General features: G+C 41.0%; 1 protein-coding gene across 1 annotated transcript in view; it reads right to left on the bottom strand.

Annotated features, from left to right (window-relative positions):
- LOC135477158 (protein HIRA-like) overlaps window positions 1-23,882 on the bottom strand; it is a 34,470-nt gene extending 10,588 nt beyond the window's left edge. The window contains 25 exon segments of the mRNA XM_064757313.1: window positions 363-421; window positions 797-958; window positions 1,725-1,888; window positions 2,282-2,405; window positions 2,715-2,839; window positions 3,388-3,538; window positions 4,979-5,037; window positions 5,605-5,851; window positions 6,364-6,449; window positions 6,783-6,971; window positions 8,512-8,617; window positions 9,624-9,694; window positions 10,126-10,182; window positions 12,405-12,455; window positions 12,927-13,094; window positions 14,422-14,466; window positions 14,468-14,500; window positions 15,946-16,028; window positions 16,707-16,802; window positions 17,293-17,387; window positions 18,669-18,759; window positions 19,546-19,579; window positions 19,581-19,663; window positions 20,414-20,476; window positions 23,723-23,882. Of these exon segments, the coding sequence (XP_064613383.1) occupies window positions 363-421; window positions 797-958; window positions 1,725-1,888; window positions 2,282-2,405; window positions 2,715-2,839; window positions 3,388-3,538; window positions 4,979-5,037; window positions 5,605-5,851; window positions 6,364-6,449; window positions 6,783-6,971; window positions 8,512-8,617; window positions 9,624-9,694; window positions 10,126-10,182; window positions 12,405-12,455; window positions 12,927-13,094; window positions 14,422-14,466; window positions 14,468-14,500; window positions 15,946-16,028; window positions 16,707-16,802; window positions 17,293-17,387; window positions 18,669-18,759; window positions 19,546-19,579; window positions 19,581-19,663; window positions 20,414-20,476; window positions 23,723-23,759 (2,479 nt within the window). The 5' untranslated portion in view covers window positions 23,760-23,882.
- Between the last annotated feature and the right edge of the window lie 1,342 nt (window positions 23,883-25,224).

Below are 25,224 nucleotides of genomic sequence, written 5' to 3'. Positions count from 1 at the left end.
TGATTCCAGTACGGGCTGATTCCCCTACTGTTTGATTCCCCTACTGTCTGATTCCCCTATTGTCTGATTCCCTACTGTCTGATTCCGCAACTGTCTGATTCCCCTATTGTCTGATTCCCCTACTGTCTGATTCCCTACTGTCTGATTCCCCTACTGTCTGATTCCCTATTGTCTGATTCCCCTATGGTCTGATTCCCCTATGGTCTGATTCCCCTATTGTCTGATTCCCCTATTGTCTGATTCCCCTATGGTCTAATTCCCCTATTGTCTGATTCCCCTGTGGTGTGATGCCCTATTGTCTGATTCCCTACTGTCTGATTCCCTATTGTCTATAATGTAGAAATTTTACTGGCACATTTTACCTGATAACAACGGAGAAAGAGATTCGTTTTTTATCACAGACTTTGGACCTTTCATATTCCTGTAAAAAACAAACACAAAGGAAGAAGCTTCAGTTATTAAAATTCATGCAAAATGCCCCTGGTCAACTGAAAACATGTTTTCTTCATTTCATTGAAAGTACAAATATGCATACTCTCTCAGACTTTATTTCCAATAATTAAAAAACAATCAATGCTGAATTCCTTAACTGAAAACTGATACTGCCCTGCAGAAGAAAGGTGATGTACAGAAGAATGAATAAGGCCTGCAATTTATAGGAGCGGAATGAATAAGGCCTGCAATTTATAGGAGCGGAATGAATAAGGCCAGCAATTTATAGGAGCGGAATGAATAAGGCCTGCAATTTATAGGAGCGGAATGAATAAGGCCTGCAATTTATAGGAGCGGAACTCACCAAACATTGACACTGCCCTTACTGGTTACAGCCATTACATGGAAATCTTTGCAGTCAAGGAAGGAGGTTTTGGAGTTTAGCACTAAACTGGGAAAGAGTTTCTTTCCTCCAGCACTGAAGACTGACACTGTGTTATCATCACACGCTGCACAAACAATATGTCTGGGGGGAAAAAACAAATTTCAACTCAAATAGTATGACTACAAAGTTTTGTAGCCAAATCATTCATTTCATTCCGTTGGAGTTATAACCCCGGGTCCTGGAATTTTTGATTTATACAATGGTGCTGAGGTATATTGGTAGAGGCCACCAGGGTGCCAGGTGAAAACTACATGTATATACATATGTTTGTTTGGGATTTAACGCCATATGAGACAATTTTTCAGTTATAAAATGACAATCTATATTAAAGGTAGGTAAACTGCTTCATAACAAGTTACATCATCAACCTGCACATATTAGTCTTTGATGTATAGTTCAGAAGACACACAATTATCAACTAGTTCAAAGCCCAAAATTTTAAATGAATAATTCACATGCGACTGTAATTCTTCAACCTTTTCGCATGTTTGTGAGGTGTTCATTTGGGCATATTCTGAAGGCATTATTCCGTAATGACTGATAACAGTATAATATTGGTGAAGCCTGGACACTGGCCACTCCAACCAATGTAGTTTTGTCTCCAAAATCAAATTAAAAATGTACATAAATTGCACTGGAAGTTGCTCATTCATATGTGAATAGGTTAAAGAATTATCTCTTAACCTGTCAGTCTCTTCACTTACCTTTGTACTCGGTGATGTTCAACACTTTGTGTAGGGAATATTTACATATTTATGCACTAAATGCTGTTTTACACACATCTCAAAACATATCTTATTTACATGTACACCTGTTGACACCTGTCCAATCAACAGACTTTACTCACCGACTGGCTGCCACTGTCAGGATCTTGTGAGAAAACACATGTTCCCAGAGAGTCGTGCCATCTTGCATGAAGGACACCTTGTGAAGAGTTGCTGCCCCTGATTGTATACCATTCTCCACTTCTAACACCAGCCCACCCACCTCACTGGAGTCAGCACTAGCGATCTGAAATACCATCAAAACTAGATGTTTTCGTGTGGCACACACGATATAGTAACAGTCTCAGAAAGTTGGGAGGGGGGGGGGGGGGGGGGAGGCTGGAGTTTGCTTGGAAACGTTACTGAACAGAGAGTTTTAATACATCGGCCAACATCAAATTTTTTACATGAAAAAGTCATGCGAAAATGTATCAAGGTATGACATCTTTTTTTCTTTCTGTCATTGGCCATTTGGTAGCACTTTCCTAATTGTGCATGTTGAGCATTTAAAATTCTTTTGCTAAAAGTACAGGTATATTAGTTTACTAGTCTTGAGAAAATAATTAAAATTTTCACCCCACTCCTATAACAGCTTCATGGAGCACACACAATACCTGGGTGAAGCAGAACCTGGGTTTACCTCATAAGTGAGACGTTTGTCAATGCTGGCCACGGGCAGCTGTGGATCCGGAGAGGTGTACACGACTCTGACGGACTCCTTCTCTGTGGTCACCTGTAAGAAAATTACAACAATACACATTAAACTGTCAATAAACAAATTATAGTTGTATCTCACTGTCCTTATGCATATTACCATTGATACAAGTATGCTCCCTGTAGTCCTAGATCACCACGATATGGTGGAAATATTGCTGATGTGACGTTAAGCCATAATCATTCATTACTTCCTTATAGTTCTAGATTCTCCTAAATTTCTTGTCCTACACACAAAAAGTTTAATTTTATCCAATGAAACAGAATGTCACTTTTTGTCACCAAAAACCCACAAGGTGATTTGTCCAGGTATTGTCTCTTTCTCCCCAACCCCTTGTCCCATCTTCCCAAAGATTTACCAGAGTTGATAGGTCCACGTTGTGCATACTTCTCTCCAATCCCTTGTTCCACATTCCTGCAGATGTACTGGAATTGATGTGTCCTGGTAGAGCCTATTTCTATCTACCTCCCTTGACCCATCTCCCTGAATTGACATGTTCAGGAAGTACCTATTTCTCCCCAACCTCTTGTCCTACATTTCCACAGACTTACTGGAGTTGACATGTCCAGGAAGTGCCTATTTCTCCCCAACCTCTTGTCCCACATTCTCCATGACTTACTGGAATTGATGCTTCCAGGAAGTGCCTATTTCTCCAATACTCCCTTGTCCCACATTTCAAGATTTTACTGGAGTTGATGTGTCCAGGAAGTGCCTATTTCTCTCCAACTGTCTTGTCCCACATTCCCACAGACTTACTGGAGTTGACGTGTCCAGGTAGTGCCTGTTTCTCCCCAACTCTCTTGTCCCACATTCTCCATGACTTACTGGAGTTGATGCTCCCAGGAAGTGCCTATTTCTCCAATACTCCCTTGTCCCACATTTCAAGATTTTACTGGAGTTGATGTGTCCAGGAAGTGCCTATTTCTCCAATACTCCCTTGTCCCACATTCCCACAGACTTACTGGAGTTGACGTGTCCAGGTAGTACCTATTTCAACCCAATTCCCTTGTCCCACATTCCCACAGACTTACTGGAGTTGACGTGTCTAGGTAGTGCCTGTTTCGGCCCAATTCCTTGCCCTTTTTGAATCTTTTCTTAGGTCTGTCAGGATCATGTTTCTTCTTCAGTTTCAGCACGCTGCCCCGGCCCTGACCGTCATCATCTGCAGATTTGTCCCCCACCCTTCAAATAAACAATACACACTTAAAACTTAAATGTACATAATAAGAATTTACTCATCATACTCATGGAAAAAGTAACATAGAAAATTAACACCACTAAACCAGATTCATCGAAATTATGAGTAGAGGTAACTTACATGCCAGGAGTGAAGTACTACCCTTTGCTAGGTACCTCACAAACACCCAGATTTAAAAGAAAAGACATCGCATCAACATGTCATCAGTTTTATCCAAATAGGAATTTCTATAACCTGTGGATACATCTCTTTTCGTTTACGTCACCCAAACCCTGTATTGCCCTTGTAGCCATTTGAGCGTGGGGTAAGAGTGATGCAACATCACGTTTCCGATTTCTTTATTAACACAATAAAACACAAGTTGATTTACAGAGTTCTGAAGCATGTCACAACAAAATGGCTGTGGCTGTCTACGTCTCTTTCCATCCCACATCTCAAGTAATTAACGTTATTATTTAATGCAAATTTGCTGTCTTTCCCTTTAAATCTGCAGATGAACCAACAGAAGTTGGATACACAAAAATGGGGCTTTGAAGTATATTACAAACCACGTCATGTAAATAATAGTACACACATCAGTACATACTGTTACAACAACCAAAGCTTATGAGAAAACCAGGGTCTGTTGGGCCCTTAGTGTCGTCAGAAAATGATTTCTTTATTTATCTGATTGGTGTTTTATGCTGTACAAGTTCAAGAATATTTCACTTATACAGTGATGGCCAGCATTATGGTGGGAGGAAACCGGGCAGACCCCGGGGAAAACCAATGACCATCCACAGGTTGCTTGCAAACCTTCCTGTTTATAGCTGCTGAAAATGATTTATTTCTTTATTTATTTGATTGGTGTTTTACACTGTACACAAGAATATTTTACTTATACGACGACGGCCAGCATAATGGTGGGAGGAAACCGGTCAGAGCCGTACGGCTGGAGAGGAAACCAGCATGAGATGGACTTGAACTCACAGCGACCGCATTGGTGAGAGACCCCTGTGTCATTACGTTGCGCTAGCGCGCTAAACCAACTGAGCCACGGAGGCCCCCAGGTAAAGTGATAGTAACCTCCATAAAACAAGAGAGTCTAACCAACCAGCTTACAGGCTAATTACAGATATACAATCTATATTGTAGAATTACCACTAACCCTGAAGAAAACTAACAAAACATGTAAATGCAACCATACACTTCATGAAATGCGCATACATTTACATTGTACACGCCCACCTAAAGAGGAGCGAAAAATCCTAACTGGACACCTACACCTTCCCCTATTATCCCCACAATACCTCACGTTAACGCTGATGGCAAGCTAAACGTGAGACTATTATCCACAAAACAGACTAGAAACCCAAGAATCAATAGCCTTAACCAGACCATTCACAGAATGGCTTTGATTCTCATTTAATTGAGAGTTCTCATACCTTTCTTTAGGAGATATCCTCTTCTCATCATCTTTCTTACTAGCGAGTGGAGTCATTGGCTGCAAACAAGACATTTCATATTAACAGTTAGAAACAGATCTTCACATTTAGGTGCCATAAGAATGGGTCACTCGAGGTGGATTTGTTTGGCTTGTGGAAATGAACTTAATTGCTCATGAAATACACTGACGTTATTTTCGCAGCAAAGTTACAGACACACATGGCGGCTTTTTCCATTGATTGTGGACAGTAACATTATGTTATGTGACCTAGTAAACCATGTGACACAAACAAAATTTTACACTTTAACATAATTCTGTGTTGTTGATTGGCCAGCTTGATCATTGACATTCGCAGGAGCAGACACACTAAGAGGACAGAGTGAAATCGCCGGCCTATTTCTTTGCTAGCATCTGACGTTACGAGCAAATTTCGGGCTGGTTTGCATGCGAAATGCCTATGCAAACACACCTGACAGAGTTTTAGACACGCCTCCCCTGCTGCACACTTCACCACTTCATCCCACAATTTAGAAGATATCATATAGATTGTCCTGAGCAGGCACAAAAGAACATATATATGAACTTTCAGGGGAGATAACCAGGGTTAATCAACACCGCTCCTACCTGGACTTGTATGGGGGCAGATGGCGTTGGGCTGGAGGGTTGACTTAGCATGGCGGGCTGAGAATGGGACTCTTTGTCTACCCCTGAGGGCCCCTGTGTCCCGGGCTGGGACTGGTTGCCTGGCAGAGACTTGGGGGAGGTGGAGAGAGAGTTGCCGCTGATATTGAGACCTGGCTGTGTCACTCGGTTCTGTTTCTCCACGATGATTTTACTCGGCTCGGAGGTTGTTGCAAACTGTATGGTCGTGCTGAGGGAAAACGCAGGATTTTACTTCACACAACTTATATTAATGACATTTCTACTGCAGTAATGTCATAGCTGCTCTAAGCCAATCATCAGCGCACTATTTATTCATGCGACTAGAGTGCTGGAGGTGAAACTAAAACAAATTTAATCAAGGCAAGATAGGCAAAAGTGGACAAAAAGTCAATTCTCTGGAGAAATAAGCCATCCACAGAAATCAGGTGACTTCAGTGAAATGACACTGGTAAAAGTTAAGTCCTGTACATTTATAGAAAAATGTTGCATAAGGTTTTAGATCTGCTTAACACCTGCATTATTTTTGTTGAATAAAATAACTGACACAGCAAACTACATGCAATACCCAAGCCTCCATTGCCAAATAATCACAGAGACACGTGCTCCACCTAGTTTCTGTCGTCCATGTTCAACGAGTGAATTGTAATTTGAAACCTTGATCCATAACCCTCTACAGCTCAAGTCTTGACATTAAATACCCATACCCCTGAGGTGACATACCCAAAGTCCGGCTGAGGGGCCAAAAAGATAGGAGTGATTCTTCTCCTGCCATCAGGGGTTGTCGTTTCAATCTGCTTATCTGTTGGCTGACAAACAAAGTTCACATTTCATATTTTACTTAGTTTGAGTCAGACATATACCAAATACCACTTGTAGTGATCTGTAACTGATGTCCCCTTTACACGGCTACAGCACACAGATACATACAGTCAAAGGCTGAGTACAAAGTTTGATTAAAATGTCAATTATTTAATGATGCACACAAAATGAAACAAGTTCAACACATAGTAAAAAATGCTGAACTATGTTTTACTGCTGCCTTTTAATATGTGCTGTTGTAGCTATAACTCAAACATATCTGAAAACAGAGCTTGGTTTCTCCTTGAAACTCCACATGAATAACGGTCATGAACACAAACCTTCATTGGGCTCTCGCCATTGGTCAGCGAGGCTGTTGGGGTTTGCTGTAAGGCTGCCTGATTGGCTGCTCGCCTCTCCTGTTCCTGTTGTTGTAGTTTCAGTAGAGCAGCTGATTCTACCACCTGATTGGCTGGGTTGTAACTGTTAGCTGCCAGGCTGTTTCCATAGACACGCTCATGGAGGGAGATCTGCAGAAACGTAGAACATATCTATAGCTAGAAGGATTATCGCAACCATATGTATTTTGTTGTTTTTTAGCCTGTTTACAAGACAGTAGCTTTCCTATATTAAGATTGCCCTCGTTAGTCATGTTAGTCGAAGTCAACCCTAACACAATCAAAATCACAACTTCATCAGTCAGTTAAGCAATATATTGTATTTCACCTAAAATTTGGTAGCTAAAAATACACATTAAGGAGCATATAAAGGTTTTAAAATGACACTTTTGATGCCATTGCCGAAAGTTTTCTGATAAAAATCACAATATTAGTTACATGGTCACTCAGTGGTAAAATATGCAAATATATGGTGTCAGCAATCCTCAGGCCTCGCCCAATGAGGGTTACTGTCACCATATACTTGTGTATTCTATCAATGAGTAACCATTCAAGAATTTATCCTGCAAAGACCATCAATTCAGTACAGAAGGCCGATGTATAGGTGAATTGCTTCAGCGACGTGACCATTGTATTCACAACCCAATAAAGGGAGAGAGCCTACTTAGCAGATGCATCTGATGTTGTCTGCAGGATTCAAGTATATACCTGTACCCTACGTGACCGTTGTTGTCCTATAAAAAGTGGAGTATTTTGTCTGATGCAGGATAAATAACTGTTACATGGTTCCGTAAGGTAGGCGAATTATTCAGAATCCAATCAAAAGTGTTACCTGGAAAATGTTAAACTTCAAGCGAAATACAGTATTTTGGCATTTAATTGTGGAAAAAGACAAGAGCAAAGGTTAAAACAGATCACATTATTTATTAGGCAAATACATTTGGTTGTTGGTACAAAAGGATAATTTTTTTTATCATGTGGCCCAAAATCTCTCTCAACAGACTTATCATACTTTATCTTATCATTATTATCTCTGACAATGTTTGATTCAATTCAATTTTTCATTCACCAGGTTGAAACTTCATTAAAACTTTTAGCATTAAAATTTTCTCAACTCTTCAAATTGAAAAACAAGCGGGCCTTGGTCTGGTGGTTAGAGGTGCTTGCCTTTCAATTGACAGGACAGACAAAGCGCAGGTTCAAACCCGGCCTTGAGCAGGGCATTTGTGCATTACTCCAGCTCTTTGAAGGCCACTTGTCTCCACCAAAATGATGTGATAAGTTATAAGTTTATCAGTAGCCTCCTGAGTGATATGATCCGATACTTCAGCACCATGGTTAAACTTGAAAGTCGACGGCCAGCATTATGGTGGGACGAAACTGGGCAGAGCCCGGGGGAAACCCATGACCATCCGCAGGTTGCTGGTAGACCTTCCCATGTACAGCTAGACGCCCCCCATTCAGAAATAAAGAAGCATAAGATAAATACATAATCACAACTGTGCGTGTTCACCAAATTTGTATCAACATCTAATTGTCAGAGGCTGGGCTGTTGCATCAGCCGAGCCCGATGATATGACAGGTATATGATATAACATCATCAGACAACTAGGAGTTGATACATCATCGTGGTTCACGCACTGTCATGATGATCTCTATTTAGAGCACTCACCACTTCCTGTCGGGACAAAGGAACCCCGATCTCGTCCCTACAGAAATCTATAAAGGCAACCGTCCCGTCCCAGGAACAACAGATGAGCTCCATGCCACTCTGAGACCTGAGAAGAAACCACCACGGCAACATGGCCTCTATTAACTTAACATTCACTAAAATTTCAAGTGCTTCACCTAAAAACTGCACCAAAAACAGCGCATTTGTATTTGGTGCAAACACATGTAAAGTTCATACAATATCACTTTTTTCCAGCAGAATATCATCCTTGACATGTACCTTCCAAACAAATCTCAAAACACCTCCCAATCAAACAAAACAAGTACATGTGACAGTCATAGGCAGAATTATAGGCCATCTACATAAATGATTCAAAGAAATCCTTTGTTCCTTCAGATGAGTTTTTCGAAAAACACTTATCTTTAAAATGAAGCAGACTTTGCCTGAAACCTGTTTTAATCAGTTTTTGTGATTATGTAGAATTTAACACATTTCAACGTGAAATCCCTGTATTTTATCCTTGATGAGTGGGTGAAAAGCAGGTCCACAAAACGACTGTAGGCCAAATTGGTTCTAGCTACCATGGCTACATATCTCTTTTACCTGGGTTACTCTTGCAGTAACAACACACTTAGCTTATAGCTGCACAAAACGACTGTAGGCCAAATTGGTTCTAGCTACCATGGCTACATATCTCTTTTACCTGGGTTACTCTTGTAGTAACAACACACTTAGCTTATAGCTTCATTCACATCATAACATTTGCAATAATGGTTCACTGAATTCAACTTTGACTGACATCATGTGCACACGGTGTTACACAACTTGTATGAAGTAGTGTTTGCTCTGTATACAGGGGATATGATTATATGTATACTTGGGTTTGTATGTTGTAATTTCTCAGTCACATGACGACAAACGTTGGATAGGCTGATTCTACAAACTGTATGGTGTGAATGCGGCTTAGGCTGGCACTGTGGACCATGACTAGGAACTATATCAGCGTTTCATTTTTAAAACGGCTCGGCACACTTTAATACCACTCAGAGTTTGTAACCTTGACAGACTCCGTTTCAAACCTGCCGTTCTAGAGGTGTATGTCCCATGCTTACCAGGAGATGTCCATAATTGAGCTGGAGAAGAGGTCATGGGTCACCACTAGAGGGCGCTTCAGAGCTGTCAGCTGATGACAGAAAGAGAGACATGTTTATGTTAACAAATGCCTGAACTGCTGTCTGATGAGGATTCACTATTAAATGATAAAAACTGAACAATTTTGTCGCAAACTCCCAATAAACCAAGAACTGTAGTGGCTAATTCTGTAATACTATGAAATAAATACACTCTCTAGTCTACCTCTTCTTCTGTTCATCACGTTTTATTGAAACACTTGCTGATGTTCTGTGAACACATTCTTCATCAGTTCGATAACCACTCTGTCTATATTGTTACTTGTTCTATTCACAGACAACATTCTCTCACCAAACAGACTTATTAACCAAAACTACTTGGTTATCTCTACTTCAACTACCCTTCATTTACTGAAATGAACCATCAAAAGTTCACCTCCCAAATCGACAAGTTCCACAGAGGATAAATACACGTTCTACTCACCCACACTGACAAGGACCGGTCTCGACTTCCAATAGCACAACACGAATACTGCTGGGGCTGTGCAACAGAAAATCATAAGCTTCAGGCAGGCAGGCAGCTTACATGGATCCTACCCCACCAACATTATGGAGGAGTTCTCATATGTACGGTACAAGAGAGGCAAAAAAAAAAATTCTTTTATGGCATTTCAGCGGCGTACAGTACCAGTGAAAAATCAGTAATTGGTCTGTGGTGCGGCTGTAGTGAGTCAGTAATTGGTCAGTGGTGCGGCTGTAGTGAGTCAGTAATTGGTCAGTGGTGCGGCTGTAGTGAGTCAGTAATTGGTCAGTGGTGCAGCTGTAGTGAGTCAGTAATTGGTCAGTGGTGCGGCTGTGTGAGTCAGTAATTGGTCAATGGTGCAGCTGTAGTGAGTCAGTAATTGGTCAGTGGTGCGGCTGTAGTGAGTCAGTAATTGGTCAGTGGTGCGGCTGTGAGTCAGTAATTGGTCAGTGGTGCGGCTGTAGTGAGTCAGTAATTGGTCAGTGGTGCGGCTGTAGTGAGTCAGTAATTGGTCAGTGGTGCGGCTGTATGAGTCAGTAATTGGTCAGTGGTGCGGCTGTAGTGAGTCAGTAATTGGTCAGTGGTGCGGCTGTAGTGAGTCAGTAATTGGTCAGTGGTGCAGCTGTAGTGAGTCAGTAATTGGTCAGTGGTGCAGCTGTAGTGAGTCAGTAATTGGTCAGTGGTGTGGCTGTGTGAGTCAGTAATTGGTCAGTGGTGCGGCTGTAGTGAGTCAGTAATTGGTCAGTGGTGCGGCTGTAGTGAGTCAGTAATTGGTCAGTGGTGCGGCTGTAGTGAGTCAGTAATTGGTCAGTGGTGTGGCTGTGTGAGTCAGTAATTGGTCAGTGGTGCAGCTGTAGTGAGTCAGTAATTGGTCAGTGGTGTGGCTGTAGTGAGTCAGTAATTGGTCAGTGGTGCAGCTGTAGTGAGTCAGTAATTGGTCAGTGGTGCGGCTGTGTGAGTCAGTAATTGGTCAATGGTGCAGCTGTAGTGAGTCAGTAATTGGTCAGTGGTGCGGCTGTGTGAGTCAGTAATTGGTCTGTGGTGCGGCTGTAGTGAGTCAGTAATTGGTCAGTGGTGCGGCTGTAGTGAGTCAGTAATTGGTCAGTGGTGCAGCTGTAGTGAGTCAGTAATTGGTCAGTGGTGCACCTGTACTGAGTCAGTAATTGGTCAGTAGTGCGGCTGTGTGAGTCAGTAATTGGTCAGTTGTGCAGCTGTAGTGAGCCAGTAATTGGTCAGTGGTGCGGCTGTGTGAGTCAGTAATTGGTCAGTGGTGCGGCTGTAGTGAGTCAGTAATTGGTCAGTGGTGCAGCTGTAGTGAGTCAGTAATTGGTCAGTGGTGCAGCTGTAGTGAGTCAGTAATTAGTCAGTGGTGCACCCATACTGAGTCAGAAATTGGTTGTCTGTTGTGAGTCATTAATCTGTCAGAGGTGTGATGTGCCCGTGGCTTGCCTGTAGCATACCAGTGAATTGCTTTTAGTGTGCCTGTGGTTTGCCTGTTGTGTGTTCGTGGTTTGCCTGTAGTATGAATATGGTTTGATTATACTGTGGCAATGAATTGACTGTAGCAAATCAGTGGTCTAACTATAGTTTGCCCATTGTGCGCCAGTAGTTAACCTGTAATATGCCCGTGGTGTGCAGGTTGTTTGCTTGTAGTTTGTGGTTTGCCTATGGTGTGTGTATTCAATTCTACTCCTGCCAACACTGTGTTCAGACATGATAAAGCACACACACTTAAAAAAAGGTTTGACTCTAGATTCCCCCTCCTCCCCCCCCCCCCATTTATTATTGTTTGATCGGACATACAGGGTCCCCAAACAAAAAAAACAAAAAAACAAATAAAATACGTTTCTTCTTCTTGGCTTGCAACTGCGCTCTTAATGTATTTGTAATATGTAAAATTTCTTTGACTCCTATCTTTGTCCAATTTGTCAACCAGACAGTCATAGCTTCAAATTTAACAAGTGATTGGTTGTTTGAGACAGTCTTCCTTCAGAATACAGCCTACACAGGCGTAACTCACATTTTGGGGTCACCCAGCCATGCCCGCAAGACCTTCAATAAGTGATGATGTCACCACACAAAGTCGCACCAGAGTGCTGTGACTACATACATTTATTTCAGTCCCTTTTCCAAAGCCATTTGTGATTTGTCAGATGTACATGTAGACAGCACGGACAAATATCCCACATAATTAACACTGACAAAACAATATTTCAAAACATCTTTCAGCTGATACTCACCTTAGGAGTGTCTTTCTTTACTTTCTTGGAGAGTATACAAGGGTTAAATCTCTGAAATCATCAACAGAAATGTTTTTTGTTTTTATACACATTCTATTTTACCACAGCAAGAATCATCTGCTGCTGGCTGACTTACTAACTAGTGTCAGAAAACAGCTAAGGGCATGTCTCACTGAGGAATTTTTCATTTACACTACGGTCCTCAGGTCTGTGTGATGGGAAAATCAGAAGGGTAAAGCACAAACTTTCTCACATGTTAAGTTTACAGGTGTGTGATGTATACATGTTTATATTGTGGGAGGAAAATGGGTAGCACACGGCGGAAATCTGTGATCATCTGCAGGTTGCTGGCAGACCTTTACCACGTATGACCTGATATAAAACCAATATGAGCTCATAGCGACAGCACTGGTGAAAGGCTCACTGCGCTGCGTGCTAACAACCAGTCCACACAGGTGTTGAACCCCTGATGAAGATAAAAAAATATCTCTCGGTAAATAGCCAAAATGAAAACAAGCTTACCACAACAGTGACAGCTTTCCTATGTCCCACAAAGTCCATGGCCGTCCTCCAACCCTCGCGCTCTATGATCTGTGCTGTGGGTCCCGAGTTGTTCATAGCATGTGCGGACACGATGTAGTGACCATCTGGGGACCAGTTCAGCCGTAACACATGGGTTGTCCCTCCACACTGAACACAACATGACAACAGTAGAATAGACAAAAATGGAGCAGAAAAACAGGAGATTTCATAGACAAAAATGGAGCAGAAAAACAGGAGAGTTCAGGAAAATCCATGCATTAAGAGAAAGAAATGCACGTACAGTGCAGCTCACTTGTGTACAAGCCTTTGTCTACATCTAACAGGGTTTGGCCCCCTGCTCTTCATTAAGACTACATTAGCTGTCCTATTCCAACCTTCAATTTTGAAACCTGAAACAACTTAAAGAATATTTTTACAGTATTGTTGCAATTTAGAAGCATGACTAAATTTTTAACCTGCAGAATATACTATTCCCCAAATTCCCTCCGATTGTGTAGAATGTTGTTTAGGGAAATAGTCCCTGATTATTACTCTGAACATAAATTATGGTTGACAACTGGTATATACATGTCTGTTTAAGATGCCTAGATAAGGAACCAAAATTGATCTAAAATGGCTCTAAAAAAATTTAAAATTTGAAAGATCACAACTTCTGGGGCCTAGACAGCCCAGGATCCTCACCTACATGTACAGGGCTGGGGTATATTTATTTATTTGATTGGTGTTTTATGCTGTACTCAAGAATATTTCACTTATATGATGGTAGCCAGTGTTATGGTGGGAAGAAACTGGGAAACCCATGACCATCTGCAGGTTGCTGGCAGATCTTCCCTGTAGGCCAGAGAGGAAGCCAGCAAGAGCTGGACTTGAAGAGCCACCGTATTGTTGAGAAGCTGCTGGGTCATTGCGTCGCACTAGCATGACTTGCGTTCTTACACCCCCCCCCCACCACGGAGGCCCCTAGGGCTATGACAGAAGTTCATCAAGATGTACTAACAAGGTTTTTAAATAAACAGATGTGCAAATATACAATATATAAATAAAAAATTCAAATTTCATTTGGTTTTGTCCTGGAGGAATCTGTGCATTTAGGCAGAGTTTTTGTTTTGTTTATCAGGCTTGTGATTACATGTATGTTCACTTACACCACATTTAACATGCACATTCAACCAGCAAGGACCAAGGCAACACAAACTTAAAATTTTGTTTTACAGGCAAAATGCGTCTATTTTCAATGTTGGAGGAAGACGTAAAGACAAAAAATCAACGTCGTAGTAGTTGTTAAAAACATACATGTATTTACGTGATCCATGAGTCTTGAAAAATACGAAAATCATCTAACACATAAAGATCGGTCAAACAAACAGGGGGATTTTGAGTTTTACTTTTATTCCATTTTTGAATTTTTTTACTGTTGACTCGTGGGCTAAACATTAAACAAAACCAGTGTGGTCCCAGGCATGTAAATACTGACCTCTTTGAACGGTTCTGTGATGACAAGCTCCTGCTGCCAGTCCAGGGGTCCTCCACACCCTAACACTCTTGTCATCAGACTGTGGAGAGAGAGCACACATTACAGTCAGCATTTTACATTCTTGTCATCAGACTGTGGAGAGAGAGAGCACACATTACAGTCAGCATTTTACACTCTTGTCATCAGACTGTGGAGAGAGAGCACACATTACAGTCAGCATTTTACACTCTTGTCATCAGACTGTGGAGAGATAGAGCACATTACAGTCAGCATTTTACATTCGTCATCAGACTGTGTAGAGAAAGAGAGCACACATTACAGTCAGCATTTTACATTCTTGTCATCAGACTGTGGAGAGAAAGAGAGCACACATTACAGTCAGCATTTTACATTCTTGTCATCAGACTGTGGAGAGAGAGCACACATCACAGTCAGCATTTTACATTCTTGTCATCAGACTGTGGAGAGAGAGAGTACATTACAGTCATCATTTTACATTCTTGCCATCAGACTGTGGAGAGAGAGAGGACACATCACAGTCATCATTTTACATTCTTGTCATTAGACTGTGGAGAGAGAGCGGACACACCACAGTCATCATTTTACATTCTTGTCATCACTCTTGAGAGAGACCACACATTACAGTCATCATTTTACATTCTTGTCATCAGACTGTGGAAAGAGAGAGCACACATTACACTCAGCATTTTACATTCTTGCTTACATAACAATCACAAATATTTATCAGTTAATGTCACATTTCATGCAACAGGCAAGTTTCCTTTTATACATGGACCTGTATTGTACGCTTCAATGGATTAGTGAGAAGAAACCATTTAGGTGTGGTGAGAAAAGTGTTTATACATGTAGCAATGACACAGAAATGTTGTTGCTTTGAAATATGGCAAGCTCATTATCTGCGCAACTTCAGGAATAAGATAAACATTCATCCTACTGGAAACAAACTATTCCCAGCCTAGGATGCCCTTGTCATGCGATAATGAATTTGTGACAATTTCAAATTTGTGATAGTGAAGGTTCAAGTCCCTTTCAAGTCAGTCCGCATCAAGCTCTAGTAAACTTCATATTAAAGGCATCTGATGGAGTACATATACATATAGATTGCCCCTTCAGATTGTAAATGTTTAGTATTTGGAACTCTGCAAGTTGTCAACCTCGACATTGAAGTCATCCAATACAATCAAAAAGGTGTAAAATGTGTAACTCTTTCATTATACCATTTCAAAACAACATTGAAGTGGACGGACTACAACATTTATGTGTCTCAAATTATTAACACCTGCACGACACAAAGTCAAATATGTGATAACCTGTGGGTCAACTGGAGGCCATCATTGACCTTTTAAACACAAGTGAATGACCAAACATATTGACCCTTGTTGTCTTTAAAACATTGCAGAATCAGCAAACCTTTTTCTTTCCACACACCGTTACATGCACACCTAGAGCTAGTTACAGGAATACAGAAATCACAGGTTATACATAGATATAAACAGATCTTACCTGAGAAGCCAGGTATTTGCCCACTGGGTCCCAGGTGACGCCTTTGACCAGCCCAGAGTGACCTCTCAAAACTGTTATCTGCTCTGTGTAACAGAGAACAGTTGTGTTATGTTATTGCTCTGATGCAGTCAGGCTTCTGTCACAATATTCATGTACGTGATGATAACCCTGATGTAAAGCTGCACCTCACAAATATGTCTGTGACCAGTGTTATGGTGGGAGGAAACAGGGAAACGTTTTGTGTGTGTTGGGGGGTGGGGGGGATCCACAACTATCTGCGGGTTGCTCCCAGATTTCCCAAACATGACCGAAGAGAAGCCAGCATGAGCTGAACATGAACTCGAAGTGATCACATTGGTAAGAGGCTCCTGGATCTACTGCTGTGCCAGCACGATAACACCTGGGCCAAAGAGGCCACAAAAATCCTATGAGAGAGCTGAACCTGAACATGCAGATTCACAGGTCAGATGTTTGTTCTGAGCAGCGAGAACAGGAACTGAGCCAGTGGGGATCTTAAGGCAACTGATCACAGGAAATCCATATTTAGATTTTATTTTATTTTTATTATACATGTATGTGTGAAAGAAAGCAGATAGACAAACTGATAAATTCGGCTTAAAACGCAAACCAAGAGACAAGTCCCATACTGAACGCAAGAATCCCGTCAACAGAGTGTAACTAGAGGCCTGCATGCATGCTGTACATTTACATACAGGTGTTTTGGAAGTATCTGTCACTTCAGCATACAAAGACTGCCTTACCTGGGAATTTAAGGGCATTCCAGACAACGACTGTATTGTCCACACTACATGTTGCTAACCAGGCATCGTGAGCTGACCAAGCCAGGTCCAACACATCTGAAAAGATAAAATCGTTGTTTAATGCTGTACACAGGAATAGTTCACATACAAGAATATGATTGTGGCAAGTTTTATGGGTACAGGAAACAGCAGCACCCGGCATAAACCACTGACCTTTGGCAAGTTGCTGATGAGTTCCCACACGCGATCATGTACAGATATACACATCATACTGGTGGAAGACAATTCGTATTCAGCAAATGTCAGATTGAATAAATGGCCATAAGAGTGGCGCTGACGGCTTACTGTCAAGAACGGGACCTCGAGGTGAGAGCAGGGGAATCTACCACTTCCTCCTCAAAGGCTGGCTTTGAAATGATTCAAGCCACTGAAAGGCAAGCCCTCTGAACCACTCGACCACAGCCAAGGAAAATTATATGCTGCAGGGCTCATGCAGCATGATGCTTGATAAATTCCAATTTACAGATTGTTTTTCAGAACAGAACAATAATTGGTTATTGGTTTCTGTGAAAGAACAGTGCCATACCACCAGAATGTCCCCGCAGTGTACTGGCACACCTCCAGTGCTCATGGTTGACCACTTTACCGCTGGAACCAAACACGCTGGATGGACCTCCATACCTGGGAACATAAATCACTTACGATTAGTAACACACAGACACACACATTCTTATTATCCATGCAATTAGTCTAACATTTCTGAATGTTGCCAGGACACTACTTCTTGTAAATAAAATTATACTACATGCAAGATGTAAGATAGGTGACACAGTAGACATTCATTAAGTTGGCTACTGCCTATCTGCAGCCTGACACTTTGTAAACAAACTGAGCAGGTAGCTGCCTATCGATACCTTTGTAAACAAACTGAGCAGGTAGCTGCCTACTGATACCTTTGTAAACAAACTGAGCAGGTAGCTGCCTACTGATACCTTTGTAAACAAACTGAGCAGGTAGCCGTCTAACAATACCTTTGTAAACAAATTGAGCAGGTAGCCGCCTACCGATACCTTTGTAAACAAACTGAGCAGGTAGCGGCCTATCGATACCTTTGTAAACAAACTGAGCAGGTAGCTGCCTACTGATACCTTTGTAAACAAACTGAGCCGGTAGCCGTCTAACGATACCATTGTAAACAAACTGAGCAGGTAGCCGCCTACCGATACCTTTGTAAACAAACTGAGCAGGTAGCTGCCTACCGATACCTTTGTAAACAAACTGAGCAGGTAGTGCCTACTGATACCTTTGTAAACAAACTGAGCAGGTAGCTGCCTACTGATACCTTTGCAAACAAACTGAGCAGGTAGCCACCTACCAATACCTTTGTAAACAAACTGAGCCTACCGATACCTTTGTATTTATTTATTTATTTGATTGGTGTTTTACGCCGTACTCAAGAATATTTCACTATACGACGGCGGCCAGCATTATGGTGGGTGGAAACCGGACAGAGCCCGGGGGGAAACCCACGACCATCCACAGGTTGCTGACAAACCTTCCCACGTATGGCCGGAGAGGAAGCCAGCATGAGCTGGACTTGAACTCACAGCGACCGCATTGGTGAGAGACTCCTGGGTCATTACACTGCGCTAACCAACTGAGCCACGGAGGCCCCACCAATACCTTTGTAAACAAACTGAGCAGGTAGCTGCCTTCCGATACATTTGTAAACAAACTGAGCAGGTAGCCACCTACTCACACCTTTGTAAACAAATGAGCAGGTAGCTGCCTACTGATACTGATAAAATATTCTCATAATACTGTGCACAAAGTTTATTAAATCTTCAAAAATATGCACATGTGCTGCTGTAGATCTCAGAAGAAAAGCCATTATAAATCAAAACAAATGCTCTCAAATTAGACTAGAGTAATGATTCAGGGGAGGTAATTCAGTAAATTCACCTGACCAGCTGCCAGATCATCACAATGTTATCATCTGAACCGGAGGCCAAATACTTCCCGTTATGAGACCAGCGCACACAGTTCACACACGCTGAAACAAAACGGCAGATGTAAAATAATCATGCACATTTATTTACTGATCTATTTACTTTAAACCTGCGGATGGTTGTGGGTTTCCCCTGGGCTCTGCCCCGTTTCCTCCACCATAATCCCGGCCAACATTTTGAAGCATTGGGGTGTAGAGAAATAATTTACACAGTTTTATAAAGCTTGCATCTTAAGTGACACAAACAAAACACTTTTAGAACCATTTTCATAATAGTTTTACTGGTTGAAAAGGTTGAAGATTTACGCATATGTAACATACACGTTATTCCTACAGAATCAATGAGGCGAAACGCTGAAACTGGCTTACCACTGCAACAGGTTTGATTAGCAGATCTTCAACAAGATTCTACTTACAGCGGTTCATTAATATTCAGGTGGGTTCCCTGTCCACGGCGAGGATCATGTGACTTAAAGAGTGAGTGTCGTACTTAACAACTTTTCAGTCATATGTCGAAGAAGGAATCCTTAGAATGCATGTAATGTGCCGCCTTGTTGCAGGACGGATTTCCACGGCTCTTTCATCTAGTGCTGCTTCACTGAGATGCCTTACTGAGGGCACGCCCAAGTCATTATACTGATACGGGTCAACTAGTCGTTGCACAATCCCCTTCAGGCTTAACGCCAAGCTTTTAAAGTCTTAGGTGCGACTCGACCCAGGATTGACCCTGGACCTACTGCTCCCGAAGTGGATGCTCTACCAACTGTGCTAGCAGGGCCGTCATGTGACTTAGTGGTTGGAAGGTAAGTATCCTAATGAACACAGGCCTACCTAAATGGTTGTCCATCTGACAGAGCAATTTGGGGGATCTTCTCATCTTTCTCACACTTCTCATCTCTCACAGGTGCCATATTCCACACCATCACTTTACCTGTGCCCCCATCCTCACCTGCCAGGTAAAAACACAAGCATGACAGGTATAGTTCCTTTTCATACCAGGGGAGACATCACTGTAAAGTTAGGAGTATAAGTCTCTTTTCCAAGAAACCTTACCTCTGATGGCATAATTATTCTTACACTGTATCTTTAGGAGCAAAAAGTGAAGAAATAAATACAATTTAGCCCTGCATATGCATTATGGCTTTGAGACAGGCAAAAAAATACAATTATAATTTTTGTCTGAATATTATAATTTTTCATACTAAGTGGCCAATTTCATACTTACTGGAGGCCATACACCGCATTTTGTTATAATATTCAGTATTTTCTCCTCCACTATTTATTTATTTTATTGGTGTTTCACTATTTTGTTTTTATTCTGCAGTTTCAGAAATCTTTTCCAGAGACTGTTTAACGCACTATATAAACTCATTGCGAATGGAACGTCCATTTATAATGCAGGTGAGGGTTTACTACTGGCTGAGATGGATTGGTTGTGTCTTGGTATTATACAGATGTGTCTTACATAATGGCCAGGCCGTTTATTACAAGGCCAAAAACAGTTACCTGTACCTTGCTACTTTGGGAAAAACTGAGCAGGTACGGGCCTACCTTGACCACAGCTCCTACGTGTACTTTACTTCATTAATAATTCTCCACTGGCTACTTTTCCATGATAGCCATCTTCTCAAACAGATAAAGAAAGCCTGATTACAGACTATAGCAAACACAATTGAACGCAATTAGGGAAGCACAGTACCTTGCCCTCCTGTAGCAAACCTTGAGCCATCGGGATGGATGTCCACAGAAAAGATGGGCATTCCTGCAACGACAATGAAGTTAAAAACTTTCATCAACTACATGTATGTATCAAAATTTAAAGGCAGATGTTAAACTATTCTTGGATATCCTGTAGTAAAAATCTGCATCACTCTTGATGCATTCATTAAACTGTTCGTACATTAAAAATTCATTGGTCAGCAGCAAAAAGTTACGAGGGCAGCTGATGAAATTAAACAGGTGCAAAATTCATCAATCAAAGGGAAAGGCAAAATCAAATTCCAAAGAATGTTACAAACTTCCTCATAAAAGTCTGTGAAAGCCACAGCTGATGTCAGATGGTCATGCTCATCCTTGTGATATAATAATGAAACACTGATGGGTTGTGATAGAAAATGATCAGAAAATTATAAAAAAAAAAAAAAAAAAATACCAAAAAATTACACTATTGAAGGTTTTTCTGTCATTCTGTATGTTTAGCATCTGCAACCCCCCTCTCCCCCCACTTCCCATTCTATATCACCCTCAAAACTGGTAAAACCCAACTTACATGTCATAATCATCTACTGTAAGCGTCATGACATAGGCTTGGTCAGCATGTAAGTGTTAATATAAATGTCAAAACTAATGATTTTAGTACACATTTCTGCTTGACCACCAAAGTTCATTTTGCAGAATTGAACAGATAAAACACTCATTAATGGCTATCAATATGCGGCTCCACACTTCACAGGTTTATATGCAGAACAACTCTGATGACAATTTACACGCACATTCAAACAGGAAAATAGTGCTTTTGTACAGAGAGTGAATGATGAAGACATGACTAAATCACTATTCCCAATCTAAACTATACCACCTCAAAATACTGCCTGGCTAATTTTACAGGCAATTGTGCTAGCATCAAAACAGCCATTATTCTATTCCACCAGAGATTGGCATTCCTCTGACCCACACCCCCATAATTGGCTACCAGCCACCAAATCATTAGAACAAGGAACTCATTTGTCATTACACTTTCCGCAGCCAAAATAATCCCATTAAAAGAAGTTAACAAGATCCACAATTTGCTACTGTATCAGCAATGTGCCACTTCAGCAAATATGGTGAAGGTCAAAGTCCAGTTTATAGTCTGTTCAAAATTGTCTTAACTGATTCAATACTGAAATCTGATGCAAAGTGGATCATTAACAAAATCCACCTAATTGGCACCTGCACTAAAATCTCCTTTACCCAATGAATCTACTGACAGCCTGCTGTAACAGCAATGAATCCTTCTCCTTCTGTACAAGTTTATAATATGCCAGATCTTGCTGCCTCACTTACTGGGCAGGTATAAAGATATATAGTCTTTAAAAAATGTTAACATATCAATCATACAGATGAATGCATTTCTTGGAAAAATTGTCATGTTTGTAAAGCAGGCATTTGTTTCTTTAGGAGTGCGATCAAACAAGTATCCACACCTTCACACCCCACATATGAAATCTCAGCTCCTTCTGAACACATCTTGCCACATCAACAAATAATTTGTTCAATTTAGGTGTGCAAATCACACTCCTAGGAGTTCTTTGGCCAGGGAAAGGAGTGCAAAATGCTTCAGCAACATCTGATCAGCAATAATAAGTCTAAATGGTTTGCTGCCTTCAGAGGCTTCATTCTTGTAACTCTACACTACATTGTACAACCTAAGACAATCACATAAAACACGTACACTGCATATATTCAAATCTTCTTTTACTTAGATTTTCACATCTGTTAGGACCAAGTATAAAGCATCAAATTCTTGAATTGTGAAATGTGCTTTTTGAGGACGTTATTTATTTAGCACAATCAGATTTTTGCTTTCAAGAGTACTGAAAGCAGAATATTACATTTCTTTCCCAGTTTTTTGGGAAAGTACTGATTTGAGTGTGCTGTTTATTATTGTCTCAAAAAATCTGAAGAACTAGGGTACAGGTAATAAGGTGTGGGCATTTGGTCGTAAAACTTACATTTTTCAAGAAAGATATCATTCTACCTTCCAAATAAACCTCAAAAATGTGACAAAGTCTGCAGCAATATATTCTTGGGCAAACTGCGGTTTGTTGGGTTTGGAGTGGGGGGAACAGCCACAGAAGTCATGCATGCAACTTGTTTGATGGCTGTTCCACTCTAGGATGAGATATGGGAAAAGTCAGAAAATTTGATTATGAGATATGGCTGTTGCTGACCAGCTGAATAAAACATCCGTGCACTGAGACTTGCTGTTTTACTTTAGCCTACAAACTTTTCTCATGAAGACACAGCAGAAAAAATATTGTTTAAATAACAAGGAAGATCATTTATTTATTTCATTGGTGTTCACTTGTGCCGTACTCAAGAATGTTTCTCAAGAATGGGGGCCCCAATGGAATATAATAACCTAAGCCTTATTAACACTGACAATTTGTGTATGCTGTGAAGACTGTTATATTTTCTGTTATAACTATTATAATGTTCAGTTATCAGCTCTCAAAGTGTCTTCCTTTATTGTTCAATTCCGTCTACTTTCCCATGTAAACTATCATCCTCTTGACTACTTTCCATTGCCAGAGTCGAATGAAGCTCCCAGATGTACTTGATCTTGAATATTTATTTATTTCATTGCTGCTTCACTCTGTCAAATGACAATAACCTAGTCTTTATAACAGCTGCAATCTGTTAAATGCGTGAAAGAAACTGGAGTGCCAGGGGTAAACCACCAACTGCTTATCATCATCAAGGCCCCACAAGCAATGACAATCTGCAGGTTGCTGCCAGACCTACCCACCTACAGCCAGAGAGGAAGCCAGCATGAGCTGGACTTCACAGTGTCCACATAGGTGAGGCTCCTGGGTTATTGTGCTGTGCCGGCACACTAAAATGTATATAATTCACTGACAGAATAATCAGACACTGTTCTAAATTAAGCAGTTCCCATAAACATTCAAATTTCATTAAACTTCTATAAACTTACTGTAAAACATATTTTCTGAGAAGAAATCATAAGCTATCAGTATTAGTGTTTAGTCACTTGTCATGGTGATTTGCCTTCTGAAATTTGGTAAACTAGTGACAATGTTCATCTCTTAAAAATCATAGCACGTTTTGCTGTTTAGCCCGGTTAAGCTATGGTCGGGACTGATTTCTGTAAATGTTTACCGTGTGTATCAGTCTTTACGCAATGCGGTAAATTTTCCAGCGATACATTTTCACATATCAAGGTTGTTGTTGCACACACAAAAAACGACCTCAACAATGTTTACATTATTTCTCTTGCTAAATTTACCATCATGGGCGACCCAGGCAGGCTTGAGAAGCCGCATTTCACACGAACGGGAAAGCTCCTGTACGATAAACGAACGTTTGACTTAATTGCTTAATCACACGTTGGAAACATTGCGCGGACGTGCCAAGCAAGTAAGTCTTGAGTAACATTTTGTCTACATCCCGCCATGTTTAAAGCACCGTCATCACGCTTTTTGACGAGAACCGCCTTTCTTGTAAGGGAGAGCCATCTCCAAATTCCAGAAAATGGTGCTGTGGAGTCTCTCATTTCGGCTGCGAATAGCAGGTGATTATGACTGATATTTATAAGTGCTCCCTAAGTTGCCGGCTGTTGAAAGATACTATTTGTACCTTTTATCACAGAAGAGTTTGATATTGAATATTGGCACGTGTGTACAGGTGAGAAAATTGAAATTTCCGTTTGTAATGAATGTTTAAAGTATGGTATATGTGTCAAGTGAAACTGTAGTAAATGTTCAAAGTTCAGTGGAAGCTAGAAAATAAAACATCATGTTAAATAGGTCTTATTCGTCTTTAGGCGCGAAAAGTATATCAGATGACATTTGTAGGTCTTCCCCATTTGGGAACAACTTCCGAATTATTTAGTTGGTAGAACTTGTCAAGTAGATTTTTGAAACGCCGCACATCAACACACCACCCCACTTTACATCACACTAGACCATCTCCTTAAAGGGGTTAAACATAAAGAGAAAAACTCATACGCTTACGTACATTTAAGGCCAGTTAAAATGACACCGTCAAGAGACCAATGCAGTTGTGTGAAGGTCTACTAGGAATTAACCTGTGAATGGTCGTTGTTTCTGGGAGCACATTTTCCTCCCACCTTTATGCTGGCCCCCGTCCTATAAGTGAAATATTCTTCAGTACGTTGTTTCACCAATCAAATAGATGGGAAATGAAGTGATTCATAAAAAATATTAGGATTTAAGAAACGGTGAAATCACACATGCACAGCAGCCTGAAGGCTAAGTGTGCACTGAGTTGGTGCCCCGTGGCCGTTGTAAGGCACAGGCTAGAGGCTCCTTACTGTTTGGGTCACGGCCTGCTATTTGAAACAAGTAAGTATCTAAAGAACTTCTGCATTCTGCGGTGAAAATGCAGCCATATTTTTTTTTTTGTTTGGCTTTTTGGAGGAGTTATAAGTTTTGATTATTGGCCTGTTATGTTAGTAGCTGAATGAGCAAATCTCACACGACTTAAAATCATGTCCTCAGTGATCAAAGGATGTTTTTGATGAGATGTGGTCCAATCAGATTTTCTCAATGTGTGGCATTTAGGCCACGTATATTACTTTACAGTACCCTGCGTTGTGTTGCTGCAGCTGCAGAGCCACACTTGGGCATGGAATAATCATGAAATTAGGTGTAAAAGTAGACTATAGCGGTTGTTTCCTGTGATCTGTGCTGTACACAAATAAGCCTCACATGCCTGCCGGGAATTCACCGCCGTGACGTCATAATGTCAGTGGTGGCTTGATCGCAG

The sequence above is a fragment of the Liolophura sinensis genome, chromosome 10 (genome assembly GCF_032854445.1).
Source record: "Liolophura sinensis isolate JHLJ2023 chromosome 10, CUHK_Ljap_v2, whole genome shotgun sequence".
NCBI lineage: Eukaryota > Metazoa > Mollusca > Polyplacophora > Chitonida > Chitonidae > Liolophura > Liolophura sinensis.
The sequence above is the reverse complement of the archived record's forward strand: the minus strand, read 5'-3'. Positions and strand labels throughout refer to the sequence as shown.